The 24,937-nt window shown below is 49.9% G+C and overlaps 1 protein-coding gene across 1 annotated transcript in view; it reads left to right on the top strand.

Annotated features, from left to right (window-relative positions):
- The window catches only part of LOC138583120 (cholesterol transporter ABCA5-like), a 3,134,767-nt gene that overhangs the window by 711,443 nt on the left and 2,398,387 nt on the right, over positions 1 to 24,937 (top strand). Inside the window, exon 10 of the mRNA XM_069655080.1 lies at positions 20,194 to 20,362. Within this exon, the coding sequence (XP_069511181.1) occupies positions 20,194 to 20,362 (169 nt within the window). The remainder of the gene's footprint in view (positions 1 to 20,193; positions 20,363 to 24,937) is intronic.

Here is a 24,937-nt window from a genome sequence, read left to right as displayed (position 1 = left end):
AGTTAGGTCTGGGGCAACCCAGTTGGAAAGCCAAGGATTTAAGGGTCACCTTGGGCAAACCGAAGAAAGGGAGGCCAGGCAGGACACAGTACCTTAAAGAGAGAGGAAGCTCCAGCGGTGGCAGTTGTTCCTGGCAGTGGTTGCAGTTTGTTGTTTCGACCAGGGGAAGAGAGGATCTCGTCGAGGAGGAAACGTGGAGTCGTTGCACTGCAAAGAGATTAAACCAGCCTCAGAGTTCGTCGATGAAAGGTGCGTTCCTTTTATTCGCGGTCAAAGTGGTGAAGCTTGGCTATCCAGCTGCCGGGGTTCTTGGCACGGGCGATTCGACAATGAGACATCTTTGGAAGGCGAAAGGGGTGAACTGGTTGGTCCCACCAGCTCAGAGGAAGAAGACTCGTCCAGCAGAAGATCTTCACTTGTCGTCGGGAAAGTGGTGAGGTAGTTGCAGCAGGGCTTCACCAGTGGTGTCGTCATTGCAGATGGCTCAGCTTCTTCCCTCTTCGGATTCTTAGGACCTGTGGCGACTTCTGAAGTTCCAGTCCCAAAGGCCCTGCTTTTATGCAGAAAAACCCCCATTCATCAGCTTAGCTGTCACTCAAACATGCTAAATTGTGAGCCGGGCGGCTCACCACTGGCCCAATCAGAACAGAGTGCGACTTGAGTTGCTAAGGCAACGCAGTCCAGGGTGCCAATTCCCCTCCCCACCCATCCTGTGGAACGCAGACAGAGTGTCACCATTTGGAGGGCTTCTGTGGAGAAGCCCACCAAAAAGTGGAACAAAGGGCTCGACCTTGGTCAGAGTTACAGAGACGGACACAAACGCCATTTTAGAAAAGAGTTCTGGCATAAAGACCCAACCGTTAATTTAATATTAAATAAATAAAACGGCGGTATCTTAAACATTGCACCAAAAAATGGTGCGTTTTAAATTAAATTGGGAAAATCCCATAGAGAATATTCCTGTGGAATATTTTGCGTGGTAACCACTGCCACCAGCCAGAAACGCGACAAGGGGGGACTGGACAGTGCCCCCTTGAAAACAGACCCAGGGGCAAGATAATTAACCCCTTCCAGTACTTCCACAATATGATGGTTTGTACTGGTTCTGTTCACAATTTAGGACTAGTAAAGTCAATGGTGACTTTACATGCCCTGGGAGACCGTAGTCAGTCCCAGGGTATGGAGTCTATGTTTGGGGGTCACTATGACACCCCTGTGTTACTGCACTGAGGGTGATACCTTATGGAGCAAAAAGAAAACCCCATAGCCCATAAGCACACAAAGAGTCAGACCTACCTGAAATCATGCCTAAGAGTGGGAGGAAAAGATTCTCACTCTTAGCAGGAGAAAAAGAAAAACCAAAAATCCAGCAAAGCTGCTGGCGGACTCACTAGGTTTGGGAAATTAGCCTTATAAGAGAATTCTCCCTAACAAAACCCCTCTTCCGTTTTCTAGAACTAATCCCCAGTGGAACGAAGTCCGAAGGAGTTTTAGAGAGCTCAAGGTGTCCCAGACCAGTCCAGAGGCGTCCCTGTGGATACAAGGTGAGCGTTACACGCACACTGTGGTCTCGGCCTTGTATGTAGCGCCTAACTGAGGTGCTTTTCTCCTTATTAATGTGGATTCAATTTTGGGATGATACACCACTCATATCAGACCCCCTTTTCAGATACCCTGGGTCACAATGGACCATGAACCAGGCTGGTTGGTCAAATGCAATACTTATTTATTTATTTATTTCAAATTCAAAAGAAATCACACACTTTTTAATATAGGGCAATGGAGTTATAGTTACAAAGGAGAATGTGGTTCTGGTTACTGTGCAGCACTTCTGGACTGGCGATTCTGGTCACTGAATACCATAGATCATCAGGGTAGCAGGATTGCAGCAGCATGCAGTGAGTGGCGGCAAGCCAGGCTGGATCAGGATGCCATACCACAGTTTTCTGCTTGTTAATGTGATATTGACTGGGTTTCTTTTTTTATATTGGAGGCCTTGGTGGGAATAGGATCAGCACTACTTGGGTTTTGCAGTGGGCCCTGGAGTAGGATCAGCAATGCTTGGCCTTGTAGCTGGAGTCTGGATCTGGAAGATGACGGGAACAGGAACGCAGTGCAGGAAATCAGGAAGAGAGTGTGTTTGGAGTCCTGTCAGGCACTCTTTATATAGAGTATAGTGACATCATTGACTATATTGCTGGGCTGGCTTAGCTAAGCACACCTTTAAACAACTGGATTGGACAATCAATGTTGGTTGCCTCCCCTGGGTTGTAACCAGTTTGAGGTTGTATTTTATGATGGAAAAATACTTCCCACAGACCTTTTTGCCAAAAACCTGTCATATCAGTATTAACACTTTTGTACAATGGTGGCACCTTAATAAATTGCATAATCAGGTCATATATTTTATGTAAAGGACAGCCGTCATACATTAGATATTATTTTGGACGGATACTACTTTTTGATCATTTTAAGCATGAAAGGTTCGGCCTAAAATTCCATAACTTTATACAAATCTGGGGTTGATCATAAGGTATGTAAGTATAAAAATTTACATTTGGGACAGGTATACTTTTCTGGTAATGTGCAATATTTTGTTACTTCTGTTCCCTATTCAGCAATGAAACCTATGACGTCTTAAAAGAAAGGTCATAAAATGACTTCTAAACAGTGAAATATTTAAATTTTTCCAAAGTCCTGTTGCAGAGATAAGTCTTTACATTTTTATTCATAAATAGTCCTTAGCACCAAATGCCAGTCCTTTGTAAGCCATATATGGTCTTAGCTGGCAAGCAAGCCCCCTGAACAGCAGGGTCGCCATGGAGAGCTTCCTTGGAGCTCCTTGAAGAAATCACAATCGCATGCGACATGCTGTTCACATCTCCTTGTGCCAGAAATCTTATTGTTTGTGAGCTCCGCAGAGGTCAGATTCTTCCCCACCCTGTAATTATCCTGGGGTTGTTATTCTTTGCTGAGAGTTCTTATGATAGTCCCCTTCCCCTTGGGGGAAGTTTCAGCCTGCCATCTGGAATAACTTGTTTCTTTTTAGCTTTCAAATTTAACCCAGTTGGTTCAAAATCTTAATTTTCCTGATTTTTGGGTCCTGAATTAAACAAACCTAAGGAATAAAAATAGCTCATGGGTGTACTTTCCCCCGCAACAAAACCTCTTCATATTGCTAAATAAGGCAGGGTTTCCTTCAACAGTTTACTTTTTAAATGGGCCTTTTTCTCCTTTAGTTTTGCAAAGCCCATTTTTCCACATGTGTTGAAACTGCTACCATTTCCTTTCAAATTAAACTTTTCATCTCCAGCAGATTCACACACTGTCTGCAGCTATAGTTATTCTCTTGAAGTGCTGGAGTTGGTCTGAAGTACGGATACATTGAAGCAGACATGGCTCAGCTAGTTAGAGTCTCTCTCTGAACAGCTGAGTTTTGGATACTTTTGCAAAGAAAATGACTGTGTTTCCCGTGTAAAAGTAAGGTTCCTGGTTGATATTTTTTTTTGTTGGTTTGACTGGGCTTGTCAATTCAGAATCATGCCTGGTTTTTCTGAGGCACAGTGAGACACACAGGGCTTGGTAGGGCTTATTAATCACAGTGGCTTTAATGAACAGAGGGAATTGGCGTCACAGCAACATTTTTTAAAGGTTAAAAAGGGTTTCTTTTCAATGGATATTTTGGCTTTTGCAGCAAAGCAACGCTGCTTTTTCCAATTTCTTCCTTTTATTTACGACGGAACCCACTGGCAATCTCCTTTAATGTGCCCCCTGGTTCCATCCTGCCCGATGTGTGCGTGGCAGCCATTTTTGTTGTTGTTGCAAAATGCAGTTTTGAGCCATGGCGCTCACAGGAGCCAGCGCAGCCCTTTTGTGGTTGTTTCTGCGCAATTTCAGCTTAATGATGTGGGGCAATGCCATTGAGTGGGTAAATATAGCCCACAACCCACCGCCATCCGAAGATGGATAGTTGCAGGCAATCCTGAGTGAAATGCAGCTCATTGGCCATTGTACACAAGAAACAAACACCACCATGCAGGACAATAAAAAGGAAATACAGGATGTGCATGCTAGTCTCAACACCCTGACAGAGCAGACCACCGATAATGAGCAACGAATTAGCACCCTGGAGGACAATCTCAACAGGTTCACTGCTCACCTCGACGGGATCACCAGGGAGGTGCAACGCCTGGGGGCCAAGTTGGAGAATAGGTCCAAGCGCAACAATCTCCACTTTTTGGGCCTCCCAGAAAATGCTGAAGGTGCTGACCTAGAGGGGTTCATCTATGGACTCCTGCAAGATAAACTGCACATGGACATCCCTCGCTCCCACAACATTGAGAGGGTGCACAGGGCCCCCATCCCCAAACCTGCACTGACGACGACCCGTGCATCATCTGGATGCTCTTGATTAACTTCCAGCACAAGCTAGCAATCCTGAAGGTTTACCGGGCGTTTGGGGCTATGCAACTGGGAAACATCACCATGCTCATCTTCAACGACTATTCGCTGGAGGTTTACAGGCACAGACGGGCCTTCAATATTCTATTTACGCTAAAGGGAACTGAATACAAGCACTGCCTTACATTCCTGGATGTGTGGTGCATCCAACTCAACCAGCATTGGCACTCCTATTAGGACCTAGAAGACACCTGATGATTCTTCAAACAGCGTGAGATGGTCACTATTGATTACCTCCCGGCTGAGAACAATGTTGAAAGGTCGGATAGACCTCGGCCGCCAATTCAATCGCAACCCCAACCCAGAGCTCGAAATGGTCGGAAGAAGGTAGGGAAGGAGCCCTGAGGCCCAGAGCGCAGCCAGAATGGATCTGTGAAATGATCGCGGCAAGCCGCCGCCATACTTTGCACTTCATGTTCTGAGGACTGAGACCCACCATAAAGCCTGGCCCCCTATGATACGATGCTTGCTATGACATTTTGGCACATCAGCAGAAATGGCCCTGGCACGATGCTCCTCGACCGGTGATTAAGACCTGCTAGTCTAGCTGTCACAACCCTTGCATTAGCTGTTCACCTTAGTATATGAAACCAGGTATTTTTCGCAATGCAGAGCTATTCACCCGAGACGTACATCATCGATCCCTCCCAGAGGAAACTGGTATGCGGGGGTCAGGGCATCGGCCCAAAGGCATCGCCCGACTACACCCTTGCATGGGTTTTGTCCATTACAAGAGTATGTATTGGAGTCATAGTTCTAAGCTCCAATGTGTCCAGTGTTTATGGTTGTGATGTTATTTTTGTGAATGTTTTCTTTGAATCAGGGGAATCTTTGTCATTGCTTCACACATACCTTCAAGTGCTGATCCAGCCCGGTCTTACTCACTGGGTAATGTGGGCGCCATAGTCCTCCACCTGCGAGAGAGCCCAGTGTGAATGTCATACACGCACCCCATCAAGCGCTGCTGCCTGATGAAATTGCTGCGAGACTTGCAGGGCGATATAGTCTTCCTCCAAGAGACACATCTAGATGTGAGGGAGTGTTAGGGAGAATTCTCTCTTTAGGCTGAATTTCCTAACGTAGTGAGTCCCCCAGGAGCTTTGCTGGATTTCTGGAGTTTGTTTTTTTCTCCTGCCAAGAGTGAGACTCTTTTTCTCCCACTCTTGGACATGATTTATGGTGTTCCTTTGACTGTTAATGTGTTTTATGGGCTATGGGGTCCTTTACTCCATAGGGTCTCATGTGTTTTTACTATGTGTGTTACACAGCACCCTCCGTGCAGTGACACAGGGGTGTCATAGTAACACCCCACCATAGACTCCATACCCTGGGACTGACTACTGTCTTCCAGGGCATGTAAAGTCACCATTGGCTTTACTAGTCCCAAATTATTAACAGAAACCAGTACAAACCATCATATTGTGGACGTACTGGTCGGGCAATTCGATTGCCCCGGGGTCTGTTAGTCGAGGGGGCACGTCTCTGTCCCCCCTGATCGAGTTTTGGCTGGTGGCAGTGGATACTACTTTTTATATTCGACCGCGAATATATCCCTATGGGATTTTCCCATTGTTCGAGGCTACCAACTTTAATTATTTAATTCTCATAGCCTCGAACATACCGCTGGTTTATTTAATTAATATTAATTAGCTGGTTGGTATTTTTTGGCAGGACTCGATTCTAAAATGGCGTTTGTGTTCTCTTCTGTGACTCCAACCCAAGTCGAGCCCTTTGTTCCACTTTTTGGCGGGCTTCTCCACAGAAGCCTCCAAAAGTGGTGCCACTCTGTCTGGGTACCACAGAGGGTGCGGGAGGGGGGTTTAGGCACCCTGGATTGAGTTACCTTGGTAAGTCACACTCTTGTGTAGCAGTCTGTACCACCCAGATTTACCTGGTAGCTGTGGCTGAGCAGTCAGAATTCCCTCAAGAAGAGTTAGGCAGTATGCAAAGTATACACAATAGGCACTCAGACACAATAATACAAACAAACACTGACCAGAGCTTTGGTATCAAAGTATATAATTATTTATTTAAAAACACACTGTTTGAAACACTCCAGCACTCTTATTGTAAAACACTCTAAACACAGTTACTATTATTAATATATACAACCCTTATTCCTTATCAGATAAGTCTTAGTTAACACCACTTATTTCCATACAGAGGTGAGCGCTTAACTATAGATGGCACTCCAATAAGTGCATGAAGAAGGGAGGGAAAAAGACAGAATATGGAAAGATACATCACTCTAAGATTTAGGAACACTATTAGCAAGGCAGAAGAGCAAAAGTCACTTGTGAGCCAAAGTCCATAGGCTGGGCCCACTCTTAGAGAGAGCAGAGCACAAATGCGCCCAAGATCACACAGTTACACTAGGCTTTGAAAGTCTTGCAGAGAGTTCGAAAAGAGTTTAGAGAGGCTCAGAAAAGTTTAGCCAGGGTGTCCCAGGCTAACCCAGGTTCGAAAGCCGGGGACTAAATCTACCCCGTACAATCGGTGGCAAGGAGAGCCAGGCGGGGCAAGGATCCTCCAGCAGTGGCAGTTGTTCCTGGAAGCGGGTGCAAGTCTCGTCGTCGTCCAGGGGAAGAGAAGATCTCGGCTTGGAGGAAAGATGAAGGTCGTTGCACTGCCAGGGAAGAAACCAGCCGCAGAGGTTTCCGGTTAAAGATATTACCCTTTATTTCGCGGTCGTGGTAAAACGTGGTATTCCGGTTGCCGGGGTGCTTGGCACAGGCAAGGCGGCCACGAGATGCATCAGGAAGGCGAAAAGACGGTGAAACTGGTTATCCCCACCAGTCAAAGGAAGAAGACTCTCCGGCGGGAGATCTCCTCTGTCGTTGGGAAAAGTGGTGAGACGGTCCAGCAGGGCTCCACCGGTGGTGTCGTCGTGGCAGGTCGGCTCAGCTTCTCCCTCGTCGGATTCTTAGGTCCTGTGGCGACTTACGAAGTTCCAGTCCCCAAAGCCCTGCTTTAATGCAGAAAACCCCCATTCACTCAGCCTAGCTGTCACTCAAACATGCTAATTGGTGAGCCGGCCGGCTCACCACTTGGGCCAATCAGGACAGAGTGCGACTTGAGGGTGCCTAAATCCCCCTCCACCCCTCCTAAGTACCCCAGACAGAGTGGCACCACTTTGGAGGGCTTCTGTGGAGAAGCCCGCCAAAAAGTGGAACAAAGGGCTCGACTTGGGTTGGAGTAACAGAAGAGAACACAAACGCCATTTTAGAACCGAGTTCTGGCAAAAAATACCAACCGGAGAATTAATAATAATTAAATAAACCGGCGGTGTGTTCGAGGCTATCATAATTAAATAAATAAAGATAGTAGCCTCGAACAATGGGAAAATCCCATAGAGAAATATTTGCAGTTGAATATAAAAAGTAGTATCCACTGCCACCAGCCAAAACTCGATCAGGGGGGACGGAGACGTGCCCCCTCGACTAACAGACCCCGGGGCAATCGAATTGCCCCAGCCAGTACGTCCACAATATGATGGTTTGTACTGGTTCTGTTCAGAATTCAAGACTAGTAAAGTCAATGGTGACTTTACATGCCCTGGGAGAAAGTAGTCAGTCCCAGGGTATGGAGTCTATACTGGGGGGTCACTATGACACCCCTCTGTTACTGCACTGAGGGTGCTGTGTAACACACATCACAAAAACACATGAAGCCCTATGGAGTAAAATACCCCATAGCCCATTAAACACATCTAGAGTTAAAGAAACACACTCAAATCATGCCCAAGAGTGAGGTTAAAAGAGTCTCACTCTTGGCAGGGGAAAAAAAAATACCAAAAATCCAGCAAAGCTGCTGGGGGACTCACTAGGTTAGGAAATTCAGCCTAAACAGAGAATTCTCCCTAACAATATGTTTGGCAGACAGGCTGGAACGATTACGGCCGGACTGATCCACCAATATCAAATATGCTTCATCCAAAATCGTGCCCGACAGCCCTCAGGCGACTCCTGCACATCTTAGAGGGCGTTGTGGTCCTATCACTTGATGCCGAGAAGGCTTTTGACAAAGTGCACTGGAACTACATGTTTGTGGTGCTTAACAAATTTGGCTTCTCAGGATACTTCCTCATTATGGTCAAGCTCCTATATAGCACACTGTGCTTTACATCAGACCCTTTTCCTCTGCCCACTGGATCCAGACCGGGCTGCCCACGCTCTCCCCTTTTTATATGCCCTGGCGATCGAGCCTTTAGCCGTTAAATTGAGAAACAATTAAGGTTTGTCCGGCATTGCTAAAGGGTCGGAAAAGGATAGAATATCTCTATATGCCGATGACATATTACTTTACATTAGCCAGCACATGAGGTCCCTACGCTGCATCACTAGTATCCTGCACAAGTACGCCCATATAGCTGGATACAGTGCCATCTGGGAGAAGTTGGAGGTTCGGCTGCTGCACTTTGACAACCCATGGGACCCGGGTGGGGTAGCCCCATTTAAGATACTGTCGCAACACATCTGTAGGTCTGATTAGCCCTGATCTCTGGTCCCTGACTGAACTGAACTACAAGCCCATCCAAGCTAAGATGAAGCAAGATCTGACTTCTTGGGAATCCCTGCCCCTCTCCCTCACAGGAAGAATCAATGCCCTAAAGATGAACTTGAGGCCCACATTAATATAATCTCGCTTTCATGCTATCTATGTCTCTGTCTAGGCAAATGTACACTGACTTTGATAGATAAGTGATGAAGTTCATTTGGAGGGGCAAGAAAGTGCAGCTAAATAGTGTTGTCCTGTAAGCCGCCAAACCCAATGGTGGTCTTGTGCTACCGTCATGGAAAACATACTATATGTCAAAGGGTGGCTAAACACAGGAGACCCCACAAGCTGGCGCGTAGTTGAGTTAGACACTCCTCTCCCTTACCCTGCAGGAAATCCTAGCTATCCCCGAAACGACTGCCAAAGATGCTTCCACAACACCCCATAATGGACCCCACACTTGTGCAGTGTCATAGGATGCAGAAAATATCTGGGACTGGCATACATAAACCCCCAGCGCAGATCTCAATCCTTGCCCTGTTATACGTTAAATAGTAACTGATTCCTACACGGCAACATACTCATTGGCAAGCTGTTAGGGTAATGGATCCCTTTGAAGACGACCATTCTCCAGCATGGGGTCTGGCATGGATTCACATGCTCATGAATATTCCCCGTCGTCAGGCTGGGAATCCTCGGTACAGAAAAAAATCAGTATCAGTTTCGTTTCTGATCTGTCTTTCCTAGTAGTAACCAATCACTGATCTCTGGGTCATACTGCCCGCAGCCAATGAATGGCCTCTCAGATTTTTACTGCACGTTCAAGTGTTGGGAGTCCTCGTGCTGTAGCTCTCGATCTTTACTGCGTTTTCGCGCTTTTTCAAAGAGAATTTCTCATTTTTCGGTTAAATTGAGCCTCAAGCTCCTCCGCCTTTACATCCGATCAACGGGGACCCGTTTTGGAAGTTTCTGCGTCCCTCAAGGGTGAAGATTTCTTCGAAAAACGCTTTTGGAGGATTCCAGAAGTTTCTGAGGCCTACCCCGGACATGGCCCAGGAGAAAGGGAGCTTGACGCCTGGGAAGCTGTTCAGGGCCTGCCCTGGATGCCTGCGGCAGAACATGTTCAAGGAAGACGAGCATTCCTTATGCCTCTACTGTCTTCACAAGGACAAAACGCACGTGGAGGAGGACTGTGCGTTTTGCGGGAATATGTCGGAGCGGACAATGAGGGACCGCCATCTTCATCTCGCCAACTGGCTGGAGGGAAAGAGCCCATCAGGTAAGAAGAAAAAGAAATCCGAGCGGTCTTATAAGTCCTGTGAGGGCGCCCCGGCGACGGGGGCCCAACAGAAGGCTAAGCACCGCGAGTCCGCAGGGACCGGGAGCGCCGAACGGTCGGGCTCCTCGGCTGCCAGGCAGGGCGCATCCTCCCCCGCGCCATCGACCATGAGCCAACGCTCTGGCTCGGGTTAGAGGAAATCCGAGAACCCGGCCAAGCTTCTGGAGAGGCCCCGGTCGATCTTGAAGATTTTGGCTGAGGGGGAGCGAGGCGGGGAGCCCTCCCCCAAGGTGAAGGTCACAAGCAGGCAGTCAGTGACTAAGGCCTTGATTCACCCAGCCAAGGTTTCTATCGAGGAGGTCGCGGCAACCCTGGCGCAGCCTGCGGAGGTTACACCTCTGGTAGCGGCCTCGGGGCCCAGAGTCTCCCTGCCACCTCGGAGGGAGGCATCTTTCAAGCCCATCGAAAGAACCCCCATGAAAGCCCAGGCGGAGAAAGAGGGGGGGAGCAGTGGCCGTCGTGGATTCAGACACAACCTCCGAGGAGGAACTTGTTGAAGCCCCTGGGAGCCATGACCCGGGCATGGAGGAGGACCAGTCCGTCGAGAGGCATCCCAACGAGGGCGACGACGGAAGCGACGGCAGCGCCGACGGGACCCCAGACCAACCGTCTCGCCCATTGCAGCCAGTGCCCCAGGACAACTCGGCGGCCATTTTGATGACAATACAATCCTTATGCTCTGAAATAAGGACTAGATTGCCTTTACCCCCGACGGGGGAGCCGGAACCAGGCCCGACGGAGGAGCCAGGGGCAGGGCCGTCGGGAAGTCCACCACCCAAGAGGAGAAGAACACGTCCTCCTGCACCCTTCCAGCCCTCGAGGCCTGCTCAACCCTCCTCCCCGTCCACAGTCCATGGCGATGGCACGGACACGGCCACGACGGGCACGGACGACGAGGGTGGCGACGGCGGGGTGGAACTCCCGTTGTCCCCCCCCTCCCCGGGCTTCCTCGCCCGATGAGATTGGATCCTTCCATGCGATGATCTCCAGGGCATCCAAGCTTTTCCAGCTCTGCCCCGAAGAAAAGAAGGAGGGGTTCCTCTATCAACGTCGAGAGACCAAGAGGAAGACGGTCCTCGCCGTACCTCTACTGGATGACATCTGGGACGAGGGGCTCTCCCTCCTCAAGAACCCGTCCACGACGCCGGCAAAAAGGGACCTATACGAAAGGAAGTACCGGGTCCCCGTCGTGTCCCCTCTATGCCTTAGAGCACAGCCGACCCCGTATTCAGTCGTCTCTGTGGCAGCCAGGAAGAAGGCTAGGGGGGCATCGACATCGACTTCACTGCCGGACGACGAGGGAAAGAAACTCGACACGATGGGACGACGAGTCATCACGTCGGCGGTGACGACGATTAAGGGGGCCAACGCCCTCGCTATCGTTGCCCGTTACGACAGGGAACTTTGGTATAAAATCGCTCCCTTGTTGGACTTCCTGCCGGACGACAAGAGGGCAGAAGCCCTGGAATTCCTGCAAGAAGGCGAGGTGGCGTTGGACCATGCCATAACGGTGGCGACGGACATCGCTGACACCGGTTTCCACCAGTTGGGCAACGGTGTTTGCCTCAGACGGCGCGGATGGCTGAAGGCGACGGATTTCCACCAGGACGTACAAGCCAAGGTGTTGGACATGCCCTTCGACGTGAACAACCTGTTTGGGAAGACAGTCGATGAGCCCCTGCAAGCCATCAAAACTGACACAGAGACAGCCCGGGCCCTGGGAGTTCTCCAGCAATGACGGCCGCCCTTTCGGAACACCGGAGGCAAGCAAGGGGCCTCCAAAGGTTCCGGCAGCGGCTCCTCTACCTACCGTCAAGCGGCCCGTTCCTCGTTGCAGGAGGCCTATAGAGGACGGGGCAAGTCTGGAGGTTCCCACCGTCATCGCCAGGGAGGTCAAGGCAGCAAAGCGGCCTCGAAACAGGACTGAACCGACAGTGGCGTCGGGCCCCCACCGAAGCACCCCGGTGGAAGGCCGGCTGGCGAATTTCGTCAGCGTTGGGAGTCCATCTCCACCCACCGTTGGGTGCTGGATACCCTGGCCCAGGGGCACGCCCTCGAGTTTCTAAAGAAGTGCCCTCGCATGCCACCCATGGCCAGGAAGGAAAACCACATGCTCCAGCTGCTGCTGGAGGTGAGGGCGATGCTCAAGAAAGGTGCCATCGAACTCGTCCTAAAGAGACTTCGGGCCTCCGGGGTCTACTCAAGATACTTTCTTGTAAAGAAGAAGACAGGAGGTTGGCGTCCCATCCTGGACCTGCGGCGACTGAATAAGTACATAAAGGCTCAGAAGTTCCGGATGGTCACCCGCAGCACGTGCTGGGACAGCCGAAGGAGGACGATTTCCTGTCGTCGTTGGACTTGGAGGATGCCTACTTCCACATCCCCATTCTAAAAGGACACCGGAAGTTCCTCAGGTTCGTGGTCCGTGGACGGCACTACCAGTTCAAGGCCCTCCCGTTCGTATTAAAGTTGCCACCAAGGGTATTCACCAAGTGCCTAGCACCGGTGGCGGCACGTGGCTACGCCTGCAAGGGATCCACGTCTATCCCTACCTGGACGACTGGCTCATCCAAGCACGGACAAGGGAGCTCGCCGTAGAACACACAGCGAGGACCGTCCAGCTACTCACGGACATGGGGTTCTCCATCAACTTCCCCAAATCCCATCTGGTCCCTTTGCAGGTCGCCCTGTTTCTGGGAGCCATGCTCGACACAGTGGCACAGCTGGCCTCGCCGTCCGACGAAAGGACGAAAGCCATCCTGGGCAAGGTGCAACGCCTACTAGTCACGGACGTAGCCAGGGTAAGATCCATCAAATCCCTTCTCGGGATGATGTCCTCCTGCATCTATCTGGTACGCCTGTGCAGACTTCGGATGCGTCCACTGCAGGAGTACCTCGACGCACGCTGGGTCCAGGCTACGGGCAGCTTCGAGGGCAGGATACCGCTCAACGAGACCTTCCGACGAGCGATCTGGTGGTGGGGCATCCGCACTCATCTGACGGCGGGCGCACACTTTCAGACCCCAGCTCACCAGGTAACGGTGACGACGGATGCCTCCCTGGAAGGGTGGGGAGCGCATACCAGAAATCTCCACGCGTTTTGGGCCCTCAGGTCCTTTCTTCCGTCCCTCAAGGGCAAGGTGGTGAGGATCTTCACCGACAACACCACCACGATGTTCTACATCAGGAAGCAGGGTGGGACCAGATCCCCAGCCCTGTCCAAGGAATCCCAGGATCTGTGGCACTGGGCCTTCGACCAGGGGATGTTTCTGGTACCTTTTCATCTGGCAGGGATAAAGAACACCATCGCCGACTCACTCAGCAGGGAGCTGCCTGAAGGGCCTGGTGAGGAGGTAAGAGTTGCTTAATGTTGAGTTTATGTATTGCTTAATGTTGAGCCTTTTGCCACCTCCCGTGGTTGTGCATGTGTGTGCATGTGTGTACTGCTTTGTAATCTTATATTCATGAGCATGTGAATCCATGCCAGACCCCATGCTGGAGAAGGAACAAGTTACTTACCTGTAACTGTTGTTCTCCAGCATGGGTCTGGCATGGATTCACATGCAAACCCTCCCGCCTACCCCTCTGCAGCTCTTCACTTGGTCATACTGCCACTTTACGTGCTACCAAACCTGAGGATGGCTGCCGGAGGCGGGGTTTAGGGAGATGGCAGTCATTGGCTGTGGGCAGTATGACCCAGAGATCAGTGATTGGTTACTACTAGGAAAGACCGATCAGAAACGAAACTGATACTGATTTTTTTCTGTTCCGAGGATTCCCAGCCTGACGACGGGGAATATTCATGAGCATGTGAATCCATGCCAGACCCATGCTGGAGAACAACAGTTACAGGTAAGTAACTTGTTCCATCTCTACTATTCTCTGGGGCTAAGGCTATATTGAGGCTTACTAACTATGACTGCTGCTATTTAGGCCCATACATTCTATCATTAACACACACACCACTAGCGAGTCCAGGGCTCAAGAACCTTTGCAGTGAGGATCAACATTTGAGAGAGATCCCACAGAATACTCTAGTATCAGGACGTTGTTTGCCCTTAGCATGCATAATAACTGCCCATGAACATGACACTGGCAGCTATGTGGAGCGAGGCCCTATGCGTGAAACTTGAGGTGGGGGACATATGACTTATTCTCCATGATACACCATGTCTCTTGCAACATGAAGCACAGGGGAATACAATTCAATACAATCCAACATTATTTACAGGGCCTACTACAACCCATCCACGCTATGCTAGCAAGGCTGCAGAAGACTGGGGACTGTGTGACACATTCTGGCTATTCCCGGAACTCTATCGATTTTGGGAGCGGTGTCTCCCAGCAGCTACGATACATTCAAGGGATCACCTAGGAGGCAAAACCTGCTGCGATATTGTTTGGGATGGGCATTGAGGACTGGCATTCGGACGCCATGACTCGCAAGCTGATTCATATTGCGCTTTTCACAGCCCGCAAGGCCATCCTGCTCGACTGGAAATCTGTAAAGCTGCCAACCAGGCAGAATTTGAAATAATTGTCAAAAGTGTGGATACATTTTGGGCAGTAGCGGACATGTTAATTTAATCTCTTTGGCCCGCAATGTGTGAGTGATTAGCTTCTTATAGACTTGCAGTCAGAGAGCTTAGGTGTGACACAAATTTTGTTGTGGCATGTGAGTAGGGCAGGAACGAGTGGTGTTAATTATGTATAGTTGGGGTGCTCCATATGTGCAATGTGGTCATTATTTGAACAATGCTACAAACACATCTCATGTGCCTTTGGGTGTGCCTGCCTACATGTTGCGTCTTCTGTGTTCTGTGTTCAAGATTGAATCAACAAATATAAATACTATTCCAGGAAGGCAGAGCAACTCTGTATGTAAACGCATCTTTTTACAAGAAGAAATTAAGGATTCACTCATCCAGGCACTTAAACCCTGAGCCAACGATTCTGACGGCCCAAAATAACAATCTTCATTTACATGAGTGGGACCCACCATCCAGAACTGCAATCAGAGTTGGAAATGGCTCCAGGAAGAAAGAGGAACCGGTGCAAATCAGTAGGAAAATGTGGATGTCTCACTAGCAAAAAACCGCCCAAGCAGCACAACAATGTCACTGGCGACTTAGGACAGACCAGGGAAGATTTGGCACGGTTTAATGGTCCCAACACTGTTCCAGGCTGTGGCAGCATCCAGCACCAAGGCGGGAGACCCTTGCAGTAAACTGGTAGAATGATCTGGAAATTATTCCAGATCTAAGCAGACAACGAGTACTAGCAGCAGGATGAGGAAGACTCCGGAAGGATGCCTAGCACCTGAAAGTCCACAGATGAGACACACCAGTTCAACCAGTTTTGCCAGACTGGGTCTCAGAATTGACTACAAAGATTTTCAGCACCATATCCTCCATCAGGTAGGCTGACCTGCCAAACATCCAGTAGAATTCAGTGTAGGCATAAGGATTCCCCTATATGTAACTTAACAGGAGCTATGTTAAAATAACGAAACCCAAAAGCTCGAGTTACAAAAATGCAAAGCAAACTTCGGAATTTTATAGATCGAGCTTTTGGAATTTTCTTCTTGTGTCCCTCTCTCTACATTTAATGTATGCCGGAGACAACCCCCGCAACCTCCAAAGCCAAAAATGCCAAACTAGGGAGCGGGGGACCCCCCCCTGCAACTCCTGCTCACCTAGCTCAGCATTTTTGGCTTTGACCTTTTTTGCAATGCTGAATGCGCAACAAACGCGCATTCAATATATTCTTTACGGTATTATGGTGCAATACCACCTTAACAAACACAAGGAAATGTAGATGGATAGTTAATATCCATATGGAGGCTGCCTCACTGGGATCACAGAGACCACATGGGCAGACGGGCTATTTTGTGAGTCTGCCCAGGGGTAAATGTATTGCTTCTGTTGAGCCATGCCACCTCCCGTGGTTGTGTATATGTACTGATGTGTAAGTGTATTTGTGAACATGTGAATCCATGTAAGACCCGATGCTGGAGAAGGAACAAGTTACTTACCTGTAACTCCTGTTCTCCAGCATGGGTCTTACATGGATTTTGCATTCAAACCCTCCCTCCTTCGCCACTCTGGCTCTTCTTGGTTCCTACTGTTACTTTACATGTGAGCCATATCTGAAGATGGCCACCAGGGGTGGGGTTTAAGAGCATAAATGTCATTGGCTGGGGCAGTATGCAAAGTGACAGCAATAGGCTATACACGCGAAAGCAAAACTGCTCTAATATTACAGAGGATTCCAAGTCTGACGGGGAATATTATTGTGCATGTGAATCCATGTAAGACCCATGCTGGAGAACAGGAGTTACAGGTAAGTAACTTGTTCCAACTGTCCCCTCTGACGAATTCCGAGGTATTGTCACTGATTCAGATGGGGGAGCCCCTTTCCATGAGGACAGGGAGGTGAGGCTGCTACCTAAGTCCCCCTGGAGGTGGTACTCAGTGGGTGGATCTCATGGGGAGGGAGGACCCCATTGAGAGTAGTGGCTATCCCAGGAGCTCACGCTATCTCTTTGACCCTCCCACCATCCCTTAAAACCCCTCCAATTTCACACTACCCAATGTCACTATGTGTTGGGGCAGTACATCTCAAGCAAGAAGTACTGGGACGTGGAAGAGGCCGTGAATAATGAAGATCACTGACACGAACAAATGCGTACACTATAGCCTTATAAGTCGTCTTATTGGTCAGCTGTCATTCAAAGGCAGCGAGGGACGAGAAGGATGGCTTCTTCGTTGTTGGCCCAACCAGAGCCGAGAGAGTGTCCTGGGCCGCACAGGACTGCAGAGCAGAGAGGCAGACAATACCCTGGCAGGAAGCACACTCGCAGAGGGCCTGCGTGCGGAACGCAGACAGGAGGAGAAGGAAAACACCTGCCGGTGGTCAAAGCTGCTGGAGTGCCTCCAAACTGCTGGCGAGACTCACAGAAGACTGAGGAAGGTCCGGTGAGCCAAGAAAGATGCAGAATTGCCTGGGAGCCCCACGAACAACAAACAGAGGTAGACCCTACATGTTCAAGGATGGCTAGTCCCAAGGTTGGGTAGACCCAGAGATTGCTTGAAGACTAAAGTGAAGGTCACCAGGAATAACCACATAAGTAGTGACCTAGTGAGAGGGGTCTGGGATCCATATCAGGAAGACATACACCAACTAAAGAAAAAGGAGAATACAAACTATGCATACATAGACAATACTCACAGACCTTGACAGGGGAGTAAACCAAGGCTGTGGCTTGAAGACAGATCGGACAAAGAGAACTGGGAGAATAACAAAGTGAAGGTGGTCTGGACCCACGCTGGGGAAACACACCCCAAACATTATTTAAAAGGTATAAAAACGTTGTATGCACAAGTGGTACTCGCAGACCTTGGCAGGAGAGTAAACTCAAGGCTGTAGCGTGATGAGAAATCTGACAGAACATTGAGAACAACCAAGTGAAGGGGACCTGGGACCGAATTTTGGGATCACACATCGCAAACAGTGATTAAGAAGGCTAGGATGCGTATGTGTACAAGGGACACTCTGAGAACTTGGCAGGAATGTTGAGTACCCTACTTAGTAGGAGAGTGTGCCAGTGGGAAGGGTACTGAGAAAGGGTTGAAAACCCTCAGCACAGCTTCGAGAGAGAACCATACTGTCTTTCATTGTCACAATATCTGGGAGCTGAGCCTGGGGACCCTCAGCACAACTTGGTAGAGAGAACCAGGCTATTCACCCTCTTCTCAGTTCCTGAGAGGAAACTGAGAGTAGGGTCTGGGACCCATAGCAATTGAGAGGACAATCTGAGCACAGCTTGGAGAGAGGACCAGGCTATTCTTTCTCCTAATACCTGGGAGATAGGGACTGGAACCCTCAAGACGGCTTGGAAAAAGGTGCCCAGGCCATTTTTCCTTGTTACAGGGTCTGAAAGCCAGGTCTGTTAAGTAAAGATAAAAGACAATCATAGAAAAACTCAGGGGGTGGGGGGTCAACCCATTGAGTCTGTGGAACTTGTGCTTTTCTACACCTTTTTTGCAAACTTTGTTTAAACTACGAAACTGGGCTGCAGGTTGACAGCCAAGAGACATTTCCCTTTTCACCTTTTTGTTGAGTTTAACTTGTGAGGGACAGGTTAGTATTTGGACACAGGACGGCAAACCTTACTTTGGACATTATGACACAGTTTCATTAGCTAGTTTTGTTGAGGCAGGGAGGTAGGGCTAGTTAGGATTATCCCCCCTTACTTTTGCTATTAATAAAACTATTTGCCAATAAACTTAGCATCCATGTGTCTGAGTCTTACTCCTACACCCTCACACCTCCTTGAATGAGATCATAAAATATCTGACCACTTAAGTTATCCACAAGTGATGTCTGTAAATCTTAACAGAGAGTGTGTTCACATTTCTAATTTTGCATTATATACCACATAACTGTGTTTGTTGAGCTCATTTGAGCATCTTGAGTAAGTACACAGTTTTCGGCAATCAGTTTTCTAGAATATCTACTTCGTATTGATATCCCTAAGTGGCCAGGGTTCTTCTGCAGTGCTCCTGTCATATTATATAATTCTTTACAAACTGCCTTCCAAGTCATACTGACGGTGGTGTGCACCGTCCCCAGTTCCGTGTTCTCTGTCCTTGGTGCTGGCACACTGATGGCTTGCTGCATAGCTTGTGTACGAGCTGGCTGTGCAGGGCAGGAGGCAAGACTGGATGGCGGCTGGCGGGGTCCTGTCACCTACCTATGATGGCTGCATCCTGGCTTCTCTTTCCTTCAGAGTGGCCTCACCCACAACAGGGTACCCACCCATGCTCACTGCCATGCCCTGCAGCTCTTTATCATCTTCGGGGTAGGCCCCTTTGGCTGGGAGGCCCTCCAGCATTCACTGCCGCACCTGTGGCCACCTTAGGGGCATGCAGCGTCCCCATGACAACACAGGAAGCTGCCACAGATCACTGCTGCATGCCACAGCCTTCTCTTCTGGCCTGTGTTAGCAGCAGTGCCTTGTTAGATGCAAGGGTGGGCCGCAGTCTTCACCTGGGCGCTCAACGGAGCAGCCTTGGACTTTCTCCCCCTCTTCAACCGGGTTGGCCTGCAGGCTGACATCCGCCATGGCCCCGGGGCGACGAGCTGCTGCTGACATAAGCAGTTCAGTCCCCTGAAGCTCTCTCTCTGGGAGGAACTCACCATGTGCCGCCTGGTGCCATTTTCTGTATTTAGGCCCTGGGGAGTCGCTCAAGGTAGCAACCCTTCAGGTGAGGTTTTTTCCTTTTCTTGTTCTCTTGTCCAACTGTCTCTCACTCACTCACTCACTCACTCACTCACTCACTCACTCACTCACTCACTCACTCACTCACTCTCTCACTCTCTCACACTCTCACTCTCTCACTCTCTCACTCTCTCACACTCTCATTCTCATTTCTGGGGTCCCTTGGGGCACAAGGTTGTAGCCCCTACTAGTGGGGCCACGTGCTACACCTGTGTTCCATACTCTTCTTATTTATGCCAGCAATATAACACAAATATTCCTAGAAGGAAACACATAAGTAGAGAGTTATTACCAATTCTCCTGCTGACCCTAGTCGAACTGTTCCGGTAGTGCTGCAGCACCTCCAGTTCCAGCACCATTGCCTCCCTCGACATTCCCCAGGCAGTACCATTCCTTGCTTCAATGTAGTCTTTGTCCATCCAATGACCCAGCACCTTGTGATAATTGGAACACTGCTGCATCAGAAGCCCAGAACTGTTTGGAATCATCTCAAGGAAGACACTACACTCTCGTTTACTCACACAACTTTCCAGTCACTTCCAAGCACCTTCATAGCTTCTTTGCATGTGACTTTCCTTATTGACTTGCTCTTATCTCTTTTTTTTTTTATCAGGAGAATACGGCCTGCGGAGATCACCTTTTTTCTTTCTGAAGCCCTCCTACTGGTCAAAGAAAACAAGAGATTACAGCGAGTTGAATGAAAGCAGTTTGAACAGGAACTTAAGTATTTGTGAGATGACTGAGCCAATTTCTGAAGAATTCCAGGGGAAAGTGGCCATCAGGTATCCCACCTTACTTCATTTGTAAAAGCACTCTGTCGTTTGTCAGTTGCTGGCCTTCGTTAGGTTTTGTGGTAAGCTACTAGCTGTGTGTGCAAGCAGTTACCTCAGGAATTTGTCTATGGTGTTGACTGTTTTTTTAAACTTGGCAATTGAATTGCTTAGTCTGTGTTTGTAGTGAAATAAGAAGTCTGCGCAGAGTTTACGAGTCACCATCACTATGTCCATCTGCACACTGGGTGACCTGAGACACATTTCTATAGTCATTGCTGTGGCATGCTTAGATGTTGAAATTAACTGGGAATATCCAGGTGTGGAATGGGTTTCATAGTGAAGAAAGTACGTTTATAGATTATGGAAACTTACATTTTTGTGAGACATGCATTTCCAGCTGGTGACACCCACAGGAAGTGTTTTTGCTGTCTTTGTCTCCTTTTTGTTTTTAAAGTGCAAGTATGTTGGGATTTGAGACCCAAATAAGCCCATAGTTTAAGACAAGTCTTGTTGGGAGGAACAGTCATGCCTATTTAAAGCCCCTTTTCTAGGTCCAGTATTTTATTTTCCAGTTGTTTGTTTATCCAGTACCTTTTTATTCCCAGTATTTTGCGGAGTTCCTAGTCCTTCATGGTGTCAGAAGTTTTTTTCATTTTGTTCCCAGTCTTTCCTGCCGTCACCAGTCCATCATAGTGACTGCACTTGTTCGTTTGTTTTCATTTCATCATGGGGCACACAGTTTTGATTGTGATCTCAGCCCTTCATATTGTCACCAGGGCTTCACAGTGCCTCTAGGGCACGTGTCTCCAACATGTGCCTCCCGAAATATTTAGAACAGTGACTCCCATGATGCTTCACCATGAATGTGCTGGCTAATGATATGATATGATATGATAGTTTATTTATATAGCGCCTATACACAATGTGTTTCAAAGCGCTTCAAGGAGGGAGGGGACAAAGGAAAATACAGTTACATTCCGCAAAAGTCCTTGAAACAGTACAGAATGTGAAAATAACTATCATAATAGGCCTGTCGACATTTCTGATAGTGCAAGTGCATAGAAACAAGTAAGGCAAGAGGTAGTGGAAAAGAAGGAGAACAAAGCAAGCAGTAACATTACTATGTCTGACGACAATTTACGCAGTGCAGGTGGTAACAAGAGGCGGGGTGGGAGGGGGGGCAAGGGGACGGAGGGGGAGGGAGAACAAGGCACGCTACTGAGCAAAAATGTCGGTGACAAATTTGAAAAGCAGGAGAGGGGGGAGGGAGAGAACAAGGGGGGGCGAGGGGGACAGTCAAGCTGCTATCAAGAGTCACGGAACAGATGATAGGAGTAAGTGCTAAGAGGGGGAAGACTGAGAGGAGGGAAAATATAGAAGGGGGGGAGTAAGAAGGAAGTGGAAGAGGATGGAAGTGAGGAGGGGGAAGGGAAGGGGGCAGGAAGGGGGGTGAAATGCAGAGCAAAAGAGGGGGGGAGCAAGCAGGGTGAGGGTACACAGACACTCAAGGAGGGGCGGGGGGCACACAGACACTACGGCAGGGCAGGGGGGCACACAGACACTCACGGAGGGGCAGGGGGGCGCACAGACACTACGGCAGGGCGGGGGGGCACACAGACACTCAAGGCGGGGCGGGGGGGCACACAGACGCTCAGGCGGGGCGGGGGGGCGCACAGACGCTCAGGCGGGGCGGGGGGGCGCACAGACACTACGGCAGGGCGGGGGCCAAACAGGCACTCACGGCGGGGCGGGGGGGCACACAGACACTCACGGAGCGGGTGGGGGGGCGCACAGACACTACGGTGGGGGCGGGGGGGCGCACAGACACTACGGTGGGGTGGGGGGGCGCACAGACACTACGGCGGGACGGGGGGCAAACAGGCACTCAAGGCGGGGCGTGGGGGCACACATGCCCTCAAGGAGGGGCAGGGGGGCACACAGACACTCACGGAGGGGGCGGGGGGGCGAACAGACACTACGGTGGGGTGGGGGGGCGCACAGACACTACGGTGGGGCGGGGGGGCACACAGACCCTCAAGGAGGGGCGGGGGGCACACAGACACTACGGTGGGGCGGGGGGGCGCACAGACACTACGGCGGGGCGGGGGGCAAACAGGCACTCACGGCGGGGCGGGGGGCACACAGACCCTCAAGGAGGGGCAGGGGGGCACACAGACACTCACGGAGGGGGTGGGGGGGGCGCACAGACACTACGGTGGGGCGCACAGACACTCACGGTGGGGCCGGCAATCCGGCTTACCGCGGTGGACAGCGGTAGACAGGGCCGTAGGAGTGGGCCTTGTGAGGAGGGCAGGCCAAGCCTGCCGGCCTCCTCATTGGCCCAGATGTAGTGGGCCAGGGCCAATCCCAGGCCACCAGCAGCAGGATGGAAGGCACTCCGGTGCCCAACAAAGAAAGAAAGAGCCATCTTGGAATGGCCGTGCCTCGAGAACCCAGTGAGGCAAAAACACACAACAACACACAAAGCATGCCAGCAATCTGCAATTTAAAGCCAAGAAAGTACATGTGGCTGATGGCAAAGTCACGTAGTCAAATTATCAGAATGCTATAAGTATGCTGTGGTGCCATCATGCCCCGATACAATAAGCCCAGGGGGGCTTACGTGCAGTTCCGAAAATGCACCATGTGCATTGCAGGGCCTCAGGATGGAAGAGGGGAGGCATCCAGGTCGCAGCTCCGGTCGCCGTAGATGGAAGAAGTGAGGGGAGAAGGCAGACGGGGTGTAGTCCAAAACAACTGGAGAGCCAAAGGTCACGGGCCCTATGACTAGAGAATGATGCAGTCATCTGTTAATTCTCAAGTAATAAGATGACACAAAGGTACAATTAGGCCACAAACACAATTCTGGAAAATACACCACGCTGATGTACTGAAATATATATACTTTATTTAAGTAACACATATAAAACTATCAGATCAAATAAGTACTTTGGCTATTGCTACACAGTGTTACAAAGATTTTATCATATTATGAAAACAGTCATTCCTGTACAAGGACTCTTTTAATCCCAAGCTCTATATGTGGGCCCTCTACCACAGATGAGTGCCCAACATAAAATAACATGTGGTGGGAGGAAAGGGGAATCCTAAAACCTAACGAGCAGCTGAGTAACCTATTTGCCTGCACAGTAAAGTACAGTATTCTAAAGACACTCCGAAACACTAGTATACAAGGAAGGACTAGTCCTGATGGTTGGCATTTAACAATATGCTAGGGTATGGGGCAACTATTTAACCAACATGAAAAATATGTGAACATCTCTAAGACCTAAAACACTGCTCCACAATCATATGGACTATTAATGAACAGTCACATATAATCATTATAGCCATAGGGAAAATGCAACTGGTGTATAACCTAGCCAAAGGCTGTAAAGGATCAATAGAACATGTTATCTTCCTTAAACATTTCAGGGGAAAATATTAACAGAAACATGTACAATGTTTCTAGTACGCATACCATGAGAGGAATGCAGAGTATGACTTTAAAATTGCATATCAAAGGGGGGCATGGCCGAGCGGTGACAGAGCAGATGTCCTTGCTGTGAGCGCCTGATCCCTGGGGCCAAAAACTCCTTGATCCGATAGTGGGACCCTCCTCCTCCGCACCACAATGGAGGGGTGGGGTAGCTGAAGGGCTCCTGACCCCCAGGACCCACTTGATTTATGGCATCCAACTGCAAGAACCTTGAAACTAAGTCCCTGTGCACTGGCGCAACCCTGAGTAGCTTCTGGGCAGGAACGCGACAGAGGAGGGGTTCCTCTTGGTCTGTCGGAAGGAGCGACCCAGATGTCCCAAAGTGCGGCAGAACTGGTGGGAACCCCCTCCTGAGGCTTGGTAAGCCTGTGGCGGCACTCCAGAGGCGTAGCCGGGCTGCTCGAAATGCCTGGGTGAGGTCGGCTGCCTCACAGTGAGCGGGCTCGCGAGCTGTGAAGAAATAGGCAGCCCGCCCCATCCTTTGCAGAGGCTCTGATGATCCAAGGAGGCCGGGGAAGAGCCTGGCTCCCCCATCTTCCCCCGACAGTGAGTGGATTCTAGAGTGGCCCGGGAGTGCTGAGGAGTGGCTCCTTGGCCCAACGCCTGGCCATGCTATACAGGTATTGGTCCACCCGGAATGGGAGACGGTGGCCTCTGAGGAAGGGGGAAATCGGAAGCCTATCCCAGGCCTTGGGGGCTCCAGGGGTGACTGGACTTTCTGATCCTGAATTCTGATGCACCCCACAGAGACAGTGGATGGACTCCCTACGAGGCGGCGGTATGCGCAGACAGCACTATCTTTAATCTCTAGCTTTGGTACACAGTAGTTGGACGAAGGGCCCTGCATTAATTGTTGACTGGCTGGCTGGGTTCAGTATAACCTCATACAAGGTCCTGAGAGCCTGGGACATTGAGCCACCTTGGTGATGGGCTTCTGGGAACGCCACAGGATGGATATGGGGTGCAGTTTCACTCAGAGTATAGTGCTGTCAGAGAGGGATCAGGAAGTGACAGCAGTAAGAGGAAACCCTGGTGTCCCCCAACCATAATCACATAGAGCCGGTGGCGGACGGGTCGTCTGGTGA

The sequence above is a fragment of the Ambystoma mexicanum genome, chromosome 3q, assembly GCF_040938575.1.
Source record: "Ambystoma mexicanum isolate Mex_15411 chromosome 3q, UKY_AmexF1_1, whole genome shotgun sequence".
In the NCBI taxonomy this organism is placed as follows: Eukaryota; Metazoa; Chordata; class Amphibia; order Caudata; family Ambystomatidae; genus Ambystoma; species Ambystoma mexicanum.
The sequence above is the reverse complement of the archived record's forward strand: the minus strand, read 5'-3'. Positions and strand labels throughout refer to the sequence as shown.